Below are 18,396 nucleotides of genomic sequence, written 5' to 3' on the forward strand. Positions count from 1 at the left end.
GGAAGGTGGCCTAATGGTTAAGGTGTTTGCTCTACAAACACAAGGTGCAGGATTTGATTCTCACAAGGGATAATTGGCTAGGCTTAAAATGGCTTGCAAGGGCAGTTAGCCTAGTACTGTCTATGAACCTATAATACACCATCCCATTGTAGCTCACAAATCAAAGAATTGGACAGTGTGGATATGCAATTGTCTAACGTCTCTGTAGCCAGCTTGGTGGATATGGGCATCTTGAGACAATGTAGCAATTGTATCATGTTTGCTGCTAACAACCACTTAATTCTTAAAGAAGCAGACACAGTATGTGTATAGATTTTCGCAGAATGTCCAGATTTTTGCCTCATATTTTTGGTCTGTTTCTCATAAAATTGCGGTTTACTGAGAAATCATTGTGGAAGAAGTAAAAAAATAATGGCACGCATTTGAATTTCAAAATTTATATCCTTCAGAAAATTCATGCTAATGCATAACCTGTTAATTCTATCAACTTTCTAAGTCTGTAAGAACAATATTTAAAAAGTGTCCCTATTTTTAGGCCTTTGTCCCCCCATTATTTTTACCTTTGTCCAGATTTCTTGCTCTAACAGGTTGAGGGGTATGGTGAGAGGTGTACTTACACAATGACAGTCGAGGCTAAACCCTCCCATGCAAGTGCACATCAAGTTGTCGAAACTAAGCACACAACACTCACCTCACGTAGTACACAGCACTCACAGAGTAACATATGCTGAGGCACTTAAAAGCAGTATTCCTCAACAACAAAGCTTACTGAGATCATACATTTGTCAAAGCCATCTCAGAAACCCAAAGGCACACAGAAAAAAACCCCCTCTAACACCAGACATACTGTTACTCTCAGTGGAGCCCCAAACACTAAGCCCCTAAGGCAAGTACATACACTTCCCAGAACTGTCGTCATAGAGGACTCCATTGTAAGATATACTGGTGCACCTCTAACCAGGCTGAACAAGGAGAAGGTAATTGTTAGTTGGTTATCAGAATCTGCCAGATCATGCATGCAGTCAAGTCATTACTCCACAGCTACCAGTATGATTCCGTCATCGTCCCCGTAAGTGTAAATGACCTGAGATATACCTCCCTGGACTATATGAAGAGAGATGTTATGGAACTTTCAGGTTGTATCTTAGGCTGGCATGAGCCTAACATTGAGCAACATATTACCATCACTGAGGATGATGCCACAGTATGAGCAAAAAAATGATTGATTTCAACAACTGATTGTTCTTCTTGTGTCATTCTAAGGTAGATCCAGTATTTGTCAGGTTGGAAGACATGGTTAACAGACCACGTTGCTTTGCTACGGATGGTCTGAACTTCTTCCCTCTAGGCTTTTGAATACTGATTAAAGCTTTATCCGCCCCATAGTGGCTTTTTTTGGCATTGCCATATTGACACAATTACTGACATAGCAAATCAGCTCAACTGAACCTCAAGATGTTACTTATGTATACTGGGCACCTCCTCGTCTGTGCAGCTACTGATCTAAAAATGTAGAAGGCACTGAAACATTGCACTACCGGTGTAATTTATGATGCTTTAAACCACTTCTCAGTAACTGCACAGATGTCTACATTCTTGAGTATGAGGAGGTCAGGGAGGGAGTGAAGTTTTTGGTTTCGGCTCCTGCCACTGAGCAGTAACAAGCATACCTCTAGGGTGGTCAAACTGAATGGAGTGCTGGAATTCCTGCATGTGCAGCTCACCATAGGCAAAATCCCATACCATATCCTAGTCAGCTATAGGTCACCCTTCATCTCCCAAGAAGCTCACAAAGCGTACTTTGACCGACTGGAGACACTTACCATCCAACCTAACACACTCCTCATGGGAGACTTTACCCTTCTGTAGACTGGAAATCCTACAAAGCCTCAAATCTACAGGCATAGAAATTTCTGGACTTCGTAAATAGAAACAGACTTTACCAAATATTGAATACACCCACTAGAGACTCCAGTATACTCTACCTCGTTCTTACAAATATGGGTTAATCCTGCACCCTCCCCCCATGTCTCATCTTCTCTGGTAAGGACTGTAAAAGCTGTATCCTTCAAAAATTAAATAAAATCAACTCCATAATACCATTAAAACCAGTAGCAGTTAGTAACTATTCCAAGCCAAATTAGTCCTAGAAACAAACCACCCAAGTAGCATCCCAAATTAAACAGGATATACAGCAAAAGAAAAAAAAATGTATCAAAAATCAGGAAGGATAATTTCCATGAAGATAAAAACACTCTCATCAAAATAAATAGGCAACTCCTTTGATAATCACATCACCACAGTAGTCAGGAAATCCTTCTACGTGGCACACCTCATCCCAAAAGCTTTCTCTTCATTGGTCCCCTGTACTCATCACTCATTAGACCCATTATAGAGTACAACTCTCCTTTTGGTATGTACCTCACAAGACATCTACAACAGCTGGAAAGGCCACAGAAATACCTCACAAAGAGGATTACCAGCCTCAAACAGATGCCCTTACCAGACCATCTCAAAAAACTCCAGTTTTACTTTGTCGCATATTGCCTCCTCAGAAGCGATCTCTGCCTAACATGCAAAGCTATGTCTAACCCAGAGCTGTTGGACATGCTCCACTTAAAGAAATCCCAATCCCTTCGCTACATGCTCTAGGGACCTAAACCTTGTCACCACAATAATCAAAACACGCTGGAGGGATAAATTCCTGTCCCAGAGACTTCCCATTACTCTGGAACAAACTACCTATCTATATCAAACAAAGCTCCTCATTAGCACTCTTCAAGAAAAATCTTGAGGATTGGATGGGAGATAGGAAATTCACCCCAGGGATCACTTCTGTGGCTCAGCTTGACAGGGGCACAGGAAAATAATTTTCTTGGGTGGCAAAAGCCAGGGTATAGTTTGGCTAGGCTTATATAGGCCCTAGGGCCAATAGCCTAGTACTTTCCTATGAGCCTATGAGAGTTAATTAGGTCAAGCAAAGCCAACTTGAGATTAAGATAGCATCCCAGGTTTAAGATGACCTACAACTATGTCAGAACCTCAAGGGCTGCACACAACAATGTTCTGAACTGGTGGTTAATGGTGCCACATTCACTGAGCCTGACGATAAAACAAACCTATTAGCGGACAAATTCAGTTCTATCTTTACCCCACTCTCCCCCAACTATAACCCCTCAAACATAACCCTTCTAATTATAACCAGGGAGTATGTACTGGATGCACTTACTAAAGCCAAGAACACGGCATCAATAAGCCCCACTAACATCCCAGGGTACCTCCTGAATAATCTAAAATATGACTTATCAGGACCCCTGAAGTTCTTATTTACCTATAATTAAAAGAGGCTTTGTGCCACGTGAATGGAAGAACGCAACTGTCCACCCCCTTCATAAGGGAGGACCTTCAACAGATCCTGGAAACTACAGACCCACTAGTCTGACTGCTCTTATTTGCAAAGCCATGAATAAGTTATCATGGAAATTATCAGCAGGGACATAGGAGACCTCCAGACACAGGATCCATCCCAGTTTAGTTTTATCAAAGGAAGGTCATGCTTGCCGAATCTGATGGACTTCTTTGAAAAGGTCACTAAGGCAATGGATGAGGAGAAAGTACTGCATACTGCCTACCTAGAGCTGGCTAAAGCATTTGATACAATACCTCACTTGGGTATTGTCAACAAACTTCTGGAACTAGGTATAAACCCCTTTATAACATGATGAATAGCTAGCTGGCTCACTGATAGGACCTAAGAGATTAGTGTTGGTGAGGCCACCTCCACACAAAGGCTGGCCACTAGTGGAGTTCCCCAGGGCTAGGTGTTGGGCCCACTTCTCGTTGGCATCTACTTTTCGTATGTCAAAGACTTTTGGCTGACCAAGTTCAAAGATGATTGCAGACTTAGTTCCCTTAGTTTTATACACAGGTCAGGCATATTTTTTATCAGCTAGAGGAGAAGTTGTGGATAGCAGTTAGTAAAATGCTGAAGGATTTTGTCTGAGAGGGGGAGATGGCAAGAGTCAAGTGGGATAAGCAGGTTCTTCCAACTGAACGAGGCAGTTTGGAATTATCCCCATTTAAAAGGGTATTTCAGAACTACACAGTTAAGGCCCCTATACATAACACAAGCAGAAACCTATTATTCAAAGAGGAAAGGGATGATTATGAAATGGGGAAGCTCAAGAAACAAGGAAAGACTGGGATTTTGGAGGCAGATCCTTAAGGAAAATAATAGTAACCATGCAGAATGTTATATTCATAAAGTAGCAGAAATTATTCTAAGAACTAAGCCAACATGGGAATGGAGAAAGGAAATTCTGATGCTAGGGATGACTGCAATTAGGGGTATAGACAGTAGGCAAGAGGGGGCTAGAATTTATTGGAGAAAACTGGTAAAACAAGGTTGTTGTTGTGTCTTTCGGCTTTTCCCGGTTAGGGGGTCGCCACAGCGGAACTCCAGTCCGCTAATGATTGGCAGTAGATTTTTACGTGCTGAGTTGCTAGCCCTGACACAACCTTCAACGAAGGTACGCCCATTCACGCATGTCTGCACACAGAAGATGCTCTAGCTGAGAATCGAACAGGACAGCGTCTTACTGTGAGGCGACAAGGCTACCGCAGCACTACCACCACAGTACTTGGTAAACCAAGGTATTGAGAGCAAATAATTAGGGAAAGAACATAGACTTGGAAGAGGCCAAGAATTTATTTGGACTGCAGGCTAGAGATTGCCTTCAGTATCAAGAACTGATATTAGAGTCTAGGCAAAGGGAAAAAATAGGGGATCCCAAGTGAAAGACCAGCAGAGTTTTTAGTATAATCTACAACAGAAGCTGCTGTTAACAAAGTAATAATTAGTAGAGCAAACTATTGCATGATAACTATAAGAATCAGAGTAGGTTAGAAAGGATTGGGAAGAGAGATTGGATAAGCAATTCACAAAAGAAACAATGTGGGTTATATGTATGTCTCCCAAATATGCAACAAAGTCTAAAGGATTTAGGATCTTTTCTTGGTAGTGTTTACATAGATATTTTATACCCCAAGTAGACTCCAAAGAATTTTTCCTCAGGTAGACAGAAAATGTTGGAGGTATGATGAGGAAGAAAGGTAATTGGGAACATGTTTTCTGGGAGTGTAATGAGTTGGCAGACTTTAAAGATTCCCTGTGGAGTGCGCTGTCAGAAATACTGGGTGAGCAAATTGGTGCAACTAAGGAAATGATTTTTTTGACCTATGATGCAGAATCAGAATTGCCTAGACATAATAAGGCCTTGCTGAGTCTTAATTATGGTGGCTGACAAAAAAGCAATTAGTAGCACATGGAAATCAAAGTATAAACCAGATTTACTAGAAGTAGTGAGTATAGTAACAGAGATAAAACAACTGGAATTGGGCTCTTTAGAAAAGGGTAGGAGTAAATTACATAGGAAAAATGGGAATTGTGGGAACAATACATGCAGAGGCGGAACAATTTTTAAAAGAAGGCAGGATTTAAATGAGATATGTAATGTATGACTGGCAATGACTAGATAGATTATAAGTGATGTATAATACTTGCAACTGCAATTATGTCAATATGATTTGTGATATATACGGTTTGCAACTAGAATTATGTCAACATGGTTTGTTTTCATTTATAGAAATGTATGGTTGCATATATCATAAGTGATAATTTAATAAAAATGTTTCTTGTTTTAAAAAAAAAGATGATTGCAAACTGGGAGCATTCGTTGAATCCTCCAAAGATGAGAACACCTTTGAGGAAGGTCTAATACAAGTGCTTGGTGCCAAAGCCATGGCTTAAAACTCAATACCAAGAAATGCATTATTGTACCTTTTGGGAAATATACCACCCCAGGTAACTATGTCCTCAATAAAACACCCTTAAAAGTTGATTTGATAGTCAGTGATCTGGGAACTCATGTAGATAGCAATCCAGTCTTCGACGAGCATATGTCCAAGGTAGTAAGAAAATCCCTCTATGTTGCTCAGCTTATAAGCAAAGGCATGGCATCTAGGTCTAGAGAGGTCATCATACCACTGTACTCAGCCCTCATCAATCTCATCACAGAGTGTAATGCCTTCTTTGGTATGTTCCTGTTCAGACACATGCAGCATCTGGAAAATCCACAAAGGTTCCTTACAAAAGGAATACAGGATGTAAACACAATGTTCTGTGCTGATTGCCTCTAAGCCCTGTCTCTTTACTCAGTACCATATAGACTTCTGAGAGGCGATGTTTGCCTGGCATGCACGGAATGCCTGGAACCTGTTTTGATGAAACTTTGCACATCTGCAAAACAAACAACATCAGATCTACTAGATTAAAATACCTAAATTTTGCTTTCAACAAAATTGATGGGTAATTGGAAATTCACCCTCTGATCTGGATTCTGTGCGTCTGATGGACAGAGGCAGTCAGTAAATCACCACTTGTATAAAAAGAAAATGTGTGGGTCACATTTGGGTTGCATGGCTTGGTTTATAAGGGCCCTAGTTGTCATTAGCGTAGTGTACACCTGTGAGCCTAAGTCAAGGATCTTAATCCAGGCATTCACCTATGCAAAAGTAAGAGAAAACATACCACACCTCTGTATGTTATAATCTCTATACTTTTACACCCCATCCCCCACTCAACAACCCAGGATTACAGCCTGTTAACCGAAACATGCTTTTGTTTAGCTTTTTTCCTGTTTTCTGTTGTAACACCTGCATTTCTTACTACCAGAAAGATGAAAGAAAGTGAAGTGAAAGAAGAAAGAGGTATCTGTTAACTTTGCTAGCTTTATCACATACAAAAACAACTTAAAATAGTTTACTGTAAAATATGCAATGTATGAAGTGTTTCATAGAAATTCAGGTAAGAACAGAAATTGTTTTACTTACAGTTACCTCTTTCCTTCCTCTGCCCTTCCCCTGAGAGTCCTTCCAAACTTTAATGACACAGAGTGTGGCAAATGCTTTTCAGTTCCCTACAAGTTTAACAAAATCGACAAAAGTCCACTCTTTCCACGTTTATACAGTCATATTTCACAAATGCAACTGAGGCTCTGCAGTCTCACATTTATTCACTAATTTCTGTATTGCTGGCCGTCTTCCTGTTCATCAGCATCTAACAACTCCAGATTCTGGTTCAATTTTAAGCTAATCCGAATTCTTCTGGTCAGCTCCTGTGGGTTTCTCTGTCTCAAGCATTTTCTTTTGGAACAGTGGAAAAGGTTTCATTGGCAAGTCTCTCCATGTGTTTTATTATCTGAAGAATGAGAAAGCAGAGTCCCATTCTGCTTGATGACTCACTTTTTTGTTGGATAATGTTTTGCATTTCTTTTTCCATCAAAAGTGACTTTGATCCTCCAGGTAAAAAGGGACAGCTAGATACAGGAGCTTGAATGTTACAGCTACCTCTCGACATGCCCTGATTACTGGAATAAATTTGTTTCTCTTCTGCCTGGTGTACAGTGAATAATAATTTTCTACAAACACTGTACTGTCTCCAACTTTTAATAATTTGCCCCTTTGCCAGTGTTTTGTCAGGATCAACTCTCTCTGCTGGTAGCTTTGCATATTTGCTAATAAAGGTCTTGACTGCTTTCTCATGAACAGATTTGGAGTGTACACCGGTGTGCCCTTTCATTTAACTGTTCATGCTGTGGAATACCAGTCCAGTCCAGTTGCTTATTTGTGCCTTCATAAATTTAATACACTCTGTTCCTTCCAGTTTCTTTGGTACAGCAGACAACCTCAGATTTTCCATGTGTGCTTTGTCCTCTAATTTTTTTGAAACATCTCTGATTACTGGAATAGTCAGCCAGCCTTTTCTTCATTTCATCCTCTGATTTTTGCAGTTTATTAGCTCATCTTAATATATTTTTAAACTTCTTCCATTTTTCGAGCCGTTTATTTGAGTTAATATACTCTTTCAGTGTTTCTTTTATTTTATTCAGCTCTGAGCATATTTAACATTTTTTCCTCTAGGTTATGATATCTTGCACCAAAGCTAGACCTTGAACTGCTTTTTGCTAAACACCTCCAGGATTCTTCCCAGTCAGCGTTTTCTCTTCAACTTTTCTATTTGATTTTCTTTCAGGCTGTCTTAGTTTCTTCTTTGTTTGCATCCAGTCAGTGTACTTACTAGCCAGTAAGTGAATTTTACTCAGGCTGACAATATAACTAGCTGTTGTTTCTCAGTTTCTGTTTTCACACTTTGAGAGCTGAATTATTATCAGTCTACAGCCATCCTAGAAGTCTGGGGGCTGCAGATTCTTCAGCTACAGAAGCCTGCATTTTGATAACTGAAGAGGAAGATAGGAGCTGTAAGATTTTTATACAAGAAGACATTTCTGGTGGGTGTATTGAGGTCTTGAAAACCTACCAAAGACCGAAGGCCTCAAAAGCACAAGTCACTAAAGTCCATCTTGCCTCAGCCTAGGCCTGACAGTGCCTTGGAAAATCAGTGTCCAGGCTACTACCACAGATATTCTGTTTCAGCTAGCTGTAACGTTACCATCTTACCTAAAATTTAATAGACCTCAAGCAAGCATGCCATCTGTGTCTGAATTTCTTCACAAAAAGTGAAAGATGGATACCCCTGAAACAAATGGACTCCTCAGATTCTGAAGTTGATGAGCTAGCATATATGGGCATATTTACATAATCTTAAGACTGACTCAAACACTGAAGACCCCCTTTGCTCTGCCTGGCCACCAGAGGACTTCTCCTTTGGAAATAATCTCCACAAAATAAAAGAAGCTAATCAGTGGGGCTCCAAGAACTACTCTGAAAACTAAAAAAATGTAGAGCTTTCATGGGGCTTCCTGATCCTAGGCCACTAGCTACCCCACCAGTGCTACAGGGTCCTGGAGAGTGTCTTTGAAAATGCATCTTTAGTGCTTGACTCCCTCCTTGCTGCTCATAGGAAACAGGGTTAGGGATTCACACAGGTATTTACGTAACAATCCTTTAACTGATCTAGGTGTGATGTCTGTGGGTCCTAGTAAGAGAACAGTTTTGGGTCCAACAGGGAATCATATCCCAAGTGTTAGAGAGCAGAGCTCAGGGTATATTGGGGGAACTTATCCACCTCTGGTACCATTTATTTTAGGGCTTTGAACTGCTAGTCTCTGATGCTGTGTTGTTTGCATATCTTACTAGAGCATATGAGGACCAAGGTGAATGGGATCAAAGATAAAGATCTAAAACAGGGGTTGCTGGGCCATTGTGATCTTTCTTATTCAGTCGCCAAGCATTCCAAGAGTATAGTTGTGATGCTGTACCTGCATCTTTTTGAACAGCAGCCACAAAGTCAGTCATTAGGAAACATGCTTGATTGTAAACTTTCCCCCTTCTAGACAGCGTGAAGTCAGGTATCCTTAATCCCCCTTATGGAATGATTTTCTCTTTAGACACCCCTCTTCACAGGAAATGTACAAAAATGGAGGAGAAGGATAGTCTAGTCTGTTAGGTAGATCTTTCTAACCTTTATCCGTAGATGCAGTAAGAATTTCCCAGTCAAGGTCTGGCCCTCCATTCTCGCACAAGAACCAATCAGGTTTGGAAAAGGGATGAAAGGTAAACACAAAAAAAGAGTGTCAGGCTAGACTCAAAGAGAAGCCAAGGGTCCCAGAGTGATCAGCCATGACTCTTATATTGGTTGCCCCCTCCCTTAAGTCCTCCTCATTTCCCTCCCCTCCCCCCACATTCACCCAAAACCTGAAGGAAGCTTGTCTGCCCATATTAACAATTGGAAGGCAGTAACTTAAGACAAATGGGTGCTAAGCATTTTAAAAGAAAAATATTGTCTGCAATTTCTGTGAAGACCGCAGTTAAGATATTTTCCTCCAGTCCCCAGGGACCAAACACAGTTTATACCTCCTGTAATCAGAGACATATTAGACACAGGCATTAGAAAAAAGTGCTTCATGGAAGGGAGAAGGCACAAGATTTTATTACATGTTGTTCCTGGTACCAAGAAAAGAGGGTATTTATAGATGCATCTTAGACCATTCCTTTCTAAACCAGTTTTTGAAAGTGCGTAAGTTCAAAATGCTCACGTTGCAGACACTGTTACCACTTATCCCTCAAGGAGCATTCATGGCAACCCTCAGTCTCAAAGATGCATAGCTATATATTACAGTAATCAAAAAACACAGAAAGTTATGAAGATTTACAGCAGGAGGGAAACTGCTTTTAATTCATAGCGTTGCTCTTTGGCTTGTCCACTACACCCAGACTTTTCCTAAAATTTCTGCCGGTGGCTTTTGCAGGCCAAAGGGAATTCAAATATTTTGTTAATTAGGCAATTCCCTCATTCTAGCAGTGTCCTACCAGGCTGCTTTGAGTGTCTTGAATTTCTCCCTAAAATGTTTTGCAGAGATAAGATTGCTTGTAAACAGGAAGAAATCCCCTGCTGTCACTTCCCAGACTTTGACCTTCCTTGGTGCAAGACTGGTTAATTCAGGGCCTTCCTCCCCTGGGACAAGAAGCTAATGCTTTCAGAATTGTTTAATGTATTCTCGCAAAGGAAAAGATCACTATAGCAGAGTACCTGAGATTGTTAGGGGACATATGACAGCATGGGTTCTCATGGTGCCCTAAGCATGCCTTCATATGTGAAAATATCAGTGGTATCTAAGGAACACATGGACCCAGCACTTCCACGCTTTGGAAACCTTTACTCCTTGCTGCCTTGTATCAGAAGAGAAATCTCATAGTGGACCCAGCATTGCGTTTTGAAAAATGGAATGTCCTGCAGGTAAAATTAGCACACCATGACACTGATGACAGATTCCTCAGATGTTTCTCTGGGAGCTTGGCAGCATGGTATGAGGGACAAATCCATCATTATCAAGGAAATGATAGCCCTTATCCAAACTCTAACAGTGCTTCTCCCAGCCATGTTAGATGGAGTCTTCCTAGTTCAATCAGACATCACCATAGTGGTGTAGTACATAAACAAGCAGGGACTTGCACATCTACTAACAATGCACATTAGCCAAGCAAGCCCAGGAAATGGTATTGCAGAAAGAATTGTCTTTGAAAGTGACACACATCCATTCAGACCACAATGCAGTAGCAGACCCACAAGAATGTTTGCTTCACAGTGACACATTTCTACAACTAACAAGCAAGTGGTGCGTATCAGAGATAGACTTGCTTGCTTCTCATCTGAATAGGCTGATAAAGTTCTGTTCAAGGAGTGCAACTCCAAAGAGCCTGGATTGGACAGGTTTGTTTCTGTATGCTTTTCTTTCTGTACCCTTGATACCCATAGTATTGAAAGAAGTACAAGGTGAGAAACCAAAAATGATTTTCATAGCTCATTTTTGCCCAAGACAGCACTGGCTCACTCTTTTACTCCACATGGCAAGAGTAAAACACAAGGTACTACTACAGAGATTGGAACTCTTAAAAAGGAGATCCTACTACACCCCAGCCTGCATGCACTTAATCTGTCATCCAGGCCGACAGTCTGTGTATGTCAGCCTGGATGATCTCTCTCTAATCTGCCCAGACAGGTACAGATTTTTTTTTTTCAGAGTGACATGCTAAATGTTATGAAGGAGACTTGGAAGCCTATTTCGAGAAAGTCATACCTATAAAAATAGAAAATGTTTTCCTTCTGGGGCAATTCCAGGCAACTAGACCCCAGAAAGCTAGGGTGATTCTTGTCCTGGAATACATGTCAGACCTTTGTACATATGGCTTAGCTTACATTTCCAAAAATGTTGATGCTTCTGTAGTTTCAGCATTTTTACCCACAGACCCTCCTCCTTTATTCTGGACCTTTTGTTAAGCAGTATGTGAGAGGAGTGATTCACCTTAGACCTTCTAGAAGACAACCAAATCCACTTTGGGACCTGAGTTACATGTTGGATATACTGACATCCCTTTTTGGGCTAGCAGCTTCATGCCCTTACCAATTCCTTTCTGTAAAAATACTTTTGTTGGTGGTAATCACAGCTTCTAGGCGTGTTTCATAATTACAAGACTTACTGAGCAGAAAACCCTTCTTAGTGTTCTATTAGGAAGGGTGGTCCCGAGTACCAAATCCCCATTTTATGCCTAAAGTTGTTACAATATTAACTTTAAATTATACCATTCAGGTACTAGTTTTAACCCCAATGCACAGAACTCAGGAGAGAGAAGTCTCTACTTTCCCTGGATGTCTGGATATGCACAGACTGTTGAGATTTTACTTGCATAGGGCAAATGAATTCAGAAGAATGTATCAGCTATTTCTCTTTGTCTGCTTTGCCAGACATGGTCTTTAGGGCTCAATGCTTTTTTCACTGTGTTCTTCAGGATAGTCAGATAAGTGATTTTTCTGGACTAAGATAACTATTTTCAACTTTTTTTTTTGGGGGGGGGGGATTAGCTTCCTGAATATTAGCTTTTATACCTAGCCTTGCTGCAGCCTTTTTGTAACCCCCTCCAGCACCAAATGCACTGCTATTTTGTCCTAATCCCCCAAAAAAGGTAGTCCTTAAGGGACACTTTAGTCCACTGTTAGCCCCTGGGTCTCCTGTGCTCTTGCCTTCTAACTCCACTGATAACTAGATTTCTTCAGAAAGTACCCTGGTACAAGACAAAGGTGAGTTGCACAACCTCCTTTTGATCTTGACAAGTATGGTTCCCCTTCTTGTGGCCTTATATGGAGTACCACCCATGGGTGTGGGATCCCCTGATGGATCTGAACTTTCATCCATCTGGCAAACCTCACCCATGAAATCAAACCCTTGAGTCTGACTACTTGGTTTCTCTTTCAGTGATGGCCTGAAATTCCAGGCTTTTCTCCATTGTTATTCACATCTTATCATCTTAGAAGTCTTCTGCCAGGAAAATTACAGAAGCAACTGGAAAAAATCTTATACTGGGCAAGGACAGACTTCTCTTGCATCTCTGAAGCTTTCTAAGGCATTTTCATCTTTATCTTCCTTTAAAGGATCCTGTTAGACCTTAGGATATTATGATATTACTACAGGCCTTGACTAAAACCCCCTTCTAAACGTGCAGCTACAGTGGACCTGAAATTCTTGTCTTGGAAAGCCCTAGTTTTTATGGCTATCCGCTCGGAAAGGAGGATTTCAGAATTCCAGGCCTTGTCTTGTAACCTACTATATCTTGCCTTTCATAAAGATAGGGTGCCCATCCGAACAAATCTCATTTTCCTTTCCACTGTTGTTTACACGTCTTTCATAAGTCAGACTATTCATCCATATGTGGGTTTTTTCCCTAATTTCTCTAAAAAAAGGCAAATATCTCTTAAACATTTGTTGGATGTTTATCGTCAGTTACATTTCTGTTTGCATCATAAGAAGGATTTCAGGATATCTAACCAACTCTTTCTCTCCTTTGCTAAAACAAAGTTAGGGGCTAGTGTCTTCAAGGTCACATTGTCCAGATGGCTGTTTAGTTGTACCACATTTGATTGTAGGGCCAAGGGACTGTCACTGCCTAACAAACCTAAAGCACGTTCACCAAGAGCAGTAACAACCTCTGCAGCTTTCTTTTCCAGAGTTTCCATTGATGATATTTCTGTTGCAGCTACTTTATATACAGTCCACACATTAGTTTCTCATTACAAACCTAAACTGCATTGTAAGTATAGGGCTTCATTTGGCTCCACCATTCTCCAGAATATCCTTCCATAAGTCCTCCCAGGGTTTGTGGTAGCTGGGGACTCTGTTCCATAAGTTTAAATAGACAAAAGACAGCATTGGATATGAAGGTTATGTACCTAACATAACTCTAGAGCCATGTTGTCTTCATCTGTATCAGCCTTCCCTCCCTCCATCCCCCCTTCCAAAATTTCACCATATTAGGCCCTCAAATGACCTGTCTGGGGTCTTGGGTTTTTGACAGTATTTTGTTGTCATGTTCAGCTGTTTCTGTCTACTAGTGGCATAGGTGGCTCACTCTGTATATGAGGGCAAATGCGATTTGAGGAACTGTTAGGGTGGAGGGAGATTATTGGAAGGGGGAGGAGCCTGAGCCTTGGATCTAAAATCTGAAAGTTGCCGGCATAGGATCCGGACAGATTCTACTTGCACATGAATTGAGACAAATGGAAGAGGACAACATGGATCTTAGTATTATGGTAACTACATAACTTTTGTTTATTTTTCCAAGAAGCTCCTCCCCAGCATAGCCAAGTGACTTTGTCCACAATATTATGGAGGATGTATCATGTTTCCATATACAAAAGTTATGATCTGCCATAAAGACAGAGCAGAAACAAGATGATAATCTGCAGCAGCACCCTACCACTGTACTCTAGCCTGGTTTATGGGGAAAATCAGTGTAGGGCATAAGCAGACAACATCACATCCTATGAAGCAAAGGGCAACTCTTGTAGTAGCTAAAGCAGTGGAACTGCCTTGGGGACTGTGGACACCAGCAAACAGTAGTGACAACTTGAAGTTAGAGGTAATTTGACACAGAGGTATCTTAGGAGTTTTTCAGTCATTGAAAATTCAGTTGGTGGCACGTACACTACAGTGCTACCAAGGATGAGATCTTGTTCCAAATCTATCATTTATGGTAAGTAATTGTATTTAATATGAGTGTGCTCAGCAGTACAGCTTTGTCTCCAGAGAAGGAGACTTTACTATGAATATCTTTTCACTGGCTTTCTTCAAGTTCAAGTCAAAGGTATTACTTGCACTGATAATCTGTTGGTTGTTATGTGTACAGAGTTGTGTGCTTTTAGTGACACGTATTAGTATTGTTGTTTTGTTACCTCAGTTTCAGAACATTTTGGCTGTTAACCTTTACAGTATGGTGTGTTTTAATGCTGGATTTATTAGAATTTGCAATGTCTTCTTGTTAACCTAATGCTACACATGTAGAGTATTTCACCAGAAGAAGTGGAAATAGCATCAGCTAATGATCCTTTTACATGTTCATGTCAAAATTAACAGACTAAGACAGATATTGCCTTTACATTTTATGCATCTTTACCTGTTTGAAAAGATGATACATCACTAACTGGCATTGGCAAGTGAGTATTTAGGTGTCATGTAATTGTCTTATGAATGTTTAATGTTATGAAAGGCCAGTCAGACAACTTTATTTTTTCATTTATGGTCTAGTTTTGGACTCATCACTCATTTTCTGAATTTGACTTTCTTAACGTGTGAAAGACATACCCTGTATGAGTCATTGATTGTTCATTTAATGAACTTTTAAATCAGTAAATAAATACAAATTTAATGAGTAAGGTTTTCACTATGTGCTTTAGACTAGCAAGTGTATATTTCCTTACAGCCGTGCAAGTTTCTGATGGATGCAGTGTTTGCTAAAGGAATGACTGTGCGACAGTCCAAAGAAGAACTTCTGCCACAACTCAGGGAGCAGTGTGGATTAGACCTCAGCATTGACAGGTTAGTGTAATACAAGTGAATATGGAACTTTTGCTTGTATCCTTTCTCAGTTTGACCAATACATTCATAAAATATTATGTTAGAACTACTTGCTTTGTTGTAGTTCTGGTGTTCTCTCAGTCTGAAAAGCATCTGAAGCAAACATGAATATTTGATATCGAGCAACAATGATGCAGAAATGTGTTGTGCATAGATTTATGTTCTACTTTGCACGGCAAATTATACACCAGGAAATGAGGGTTTGATGAACATTTTCAGTTGCCTTATAGATTAATGTACATAAATTGTATTGTCCTCCACAATTTCCCAACTAAGATTATTTTTCAGAGTGCTGACTACTGACTTGGAAGTCTGTAGAAGATAGTGCTGTTTAAGTACAATCATGCATGTCTCCATTCAAAATTACTCTTTCCTGCAAAATAAGTTATGCAATTTGGACTGTCTTGGGTGGAACAAATAATGTTTAAGCAGGCAAATTTTCTAGGTTGTTCATTTCAGTTTTTTTGTTTTTCTGTCCTGTCCCCCCCCCCCCCCATTTCTGATTTGAATCACTTGCTGGGGACATCAAAACCATTTGTTTTAAGGTTAATACATTTACTGTTGCTTCTCACTACTTAGCCATTACATCTGAGAAAAAAATGTGTAAATAATGAAAATATTGCTTTACACACCACAAATATAGAAGATTATAATCTGGTCTCTGATTATAACCAGCTTTTTATGTGTTCGAGACGTTGATGCCAAGAAATTTAACACTCTAGTGAGGGGTTGTACAGGTTTGTTTCTTTTCCCTGGTAATAGATTTTAGTCATAGAGCTTCCTTCACTGTCATATTATAATGAACCTTCTGTTGCTGTGAACATTCTTCTTCTGGGCTTCTCACTTACTCAGACTGGAGGAAAGCTGAGTGCTCTGTCATGAAACAAACCATTACCTCAGATAATTTTTTTTTTTTTTTTTTTGATAAAACCAGCATTACTAAAGTCGACCAATAACAACTTGTGTAACAAGCTGTTTATTTTAAGCAACCTATGGTTTATATTACATATAACAGACAGATGAAGATTGCAACAGTAATATTTCACCACCCTTGTACTCTGTCTTTAGATGTGTATGTTATTGCTTTCCTACAAAGGGCAGTTCTGGCAGAGTATTTTCTAGAGCTGATGGATGTAGCTGGATTAATTGCTGTTTATTGTAATCCATATGCCCCAGGAGGGAGCCAGCTCCTGAAGTCTTACCTAGTTCTTCAGGATACATGCAGGTCTTAAGATTCTTCTATTATTTTGGCTTCTGTGAAAACTTAATGAAGAAAAATATTTCCATGAGCTTTAAACTAGATTATTATTATTAAATTATTTTTTTCCTTAAGTATGTCAGTCTATTTGAGGGGTGCAGCTGTCAGTACAATATGATCTGTATACCTGATATGAACTGTGACTTATTTGTGAAGTAACTGATGATTTATTTTGGTATCAGTACTAATTTATGGATTTTTTTTTTAGTTACAGGTCTTGCTAGTCTTATCCTGACAGAGTGATAGGAAGTGTTTTTGCTGAGACAAAATGGAAAGTAAAGCTCTTTAACTGATTTTATAAAATACCAAAAGGAACAGTGCCTTTCCAGGCATATAGTTAGTTTTACAGCTTTGAAGGTGTCATGTATTTCTTATTATACCATGACCCCCCCCCAAAACGTGCATGCTGATTGGCCAGCGTGCACATTGTAAATCGAGTTATACTAATGGAAAAAGGTCCGGTCGCCCGGACTTTTTTCCATTAGTATAACTCTACTGTCTCGCTGTGTTAAATGGGTTTAACATAGCGAGACAGCTTTAAAATAAGCAACGGAGATCTCCGTTGCTTATTTTAAAGCTGTCTCGCTATGCTAAACCCATTTAACATAGCGAGACAGGTTTTTAAAAAAAAGCAACGGAGAAAGCAAGATCTCCATTGCTTTTTTTACTGTTTCGCTATGTTAAATGGGTTTAACATAGCGAGACAGTTTTAAAATAAGCAACGGACATCTCCGTTGCTTATTTTAAAACTGTCTCGCTATGTTAAACCCATTTAACATAGCGAAAACAGTAAAAAAAAAAGCAACGGAGATCTTGCTTTCTCCGTTGCTTTTGCCCGCAGTACATCAGAACTGCCGCGGATGCCAGACATCTGCGGAAGGGCAGTAAACAGGCATTATACTATGCCATTATTTAAGAAAAGTAATAGTTTCTTTTCTTAAATAATGTCATGGTATAATAGCAATAACCCACTTCTGGGTGTGGGTAATGCTGTATTTACCCACGGTTGGCTTTGTTTGGTCCCTCGGGCTTCGCCCTCGGGACCAAACCACGCCAACCGTGGGTAAATCCAGCATTACCCACACCCAGGTGTGGGTTATTGCTATACTGTTTCACTACAGTAGTCCAGAACCTGGGCATTCTGTCAAATGTAAATTGTTGAGATTTGTTCTAAATGAAACCAAATATTTGAGATAAGTTTTATAATAAAATGTTTTGTTATGACCCCCCCCCCCCCACACACACACACACACACACACACTCACAGTGGGATTCTACTCATTGTGCCGTGGACTTGTAATCAACACCGTAATCACTGCACCTTGGAGTAAAGTCAAGGTGCTAAATACAATGACCTCTTGAGGAATTTTCAGTTGAGTAAGGTATGCAGTTTCACACAACTGGCCTTTAAGAAACTTTCTCAATTGCCCATTATTGTCTCAGTTTTGCTTAGTGTGACACAGGAGAGAGGATTTAAGAACTAACTTTTCAAAACTGTTCTGTGATCCATATGTCATGTGTTTTGTCTGTTTGCTCACACTGTGTACCTATTAGGAGTGAAACCAAAAAAAAATGAATGTACTTAATTTATCATTTTCTGTGATGTTTTCTGTATAGTGCTGATTTTTAAGCAAGTCTGAAGGTAACAGATTTAAGAAATTGAAATCTTATGATGAGATTTCCTATGATGATTCTGCCATCACAAGTCAGCCA

General features: G+C 39.9%; 1 protein-coding gene across 1 annotated transcript in view; it reads left to right on the forward strand.

Moving 5' to 3' along the window:
• USP47 (ubiquitin specific peptidase 47) overlaps window positions 1–18,396 on the forward strand; it is a 3,572,488-nt gene that overhangs the window by 3,120,403 nt on the left and 433,689 nt on the right. The window contains exon 27 of the mRNA XM_044082726.1: window positions 15,271–15,386. Within this exon, the coding sequence (XP_043938661.1) occupies window positions 15,271–15,386 (116 nt within the window). The remainder of the gene's footprint in view (window positions 1–15,270; window positions 15,387–18,396) is intronic.

This window comes from Protopterus annectens, chromosome 9.part0, assembly GCF_019279795.1.
Source record: "Protopterus annectens isolate FY-2018-M chromosome 9.part0, PAN1.0, whole genome shotgun sequence".
Taxonomy (NCBI): Eukaryota; Metazoa; Chordata; order Ceratodontiformes; family Protopteridae; genus Protopterus; species Protopterus annectens.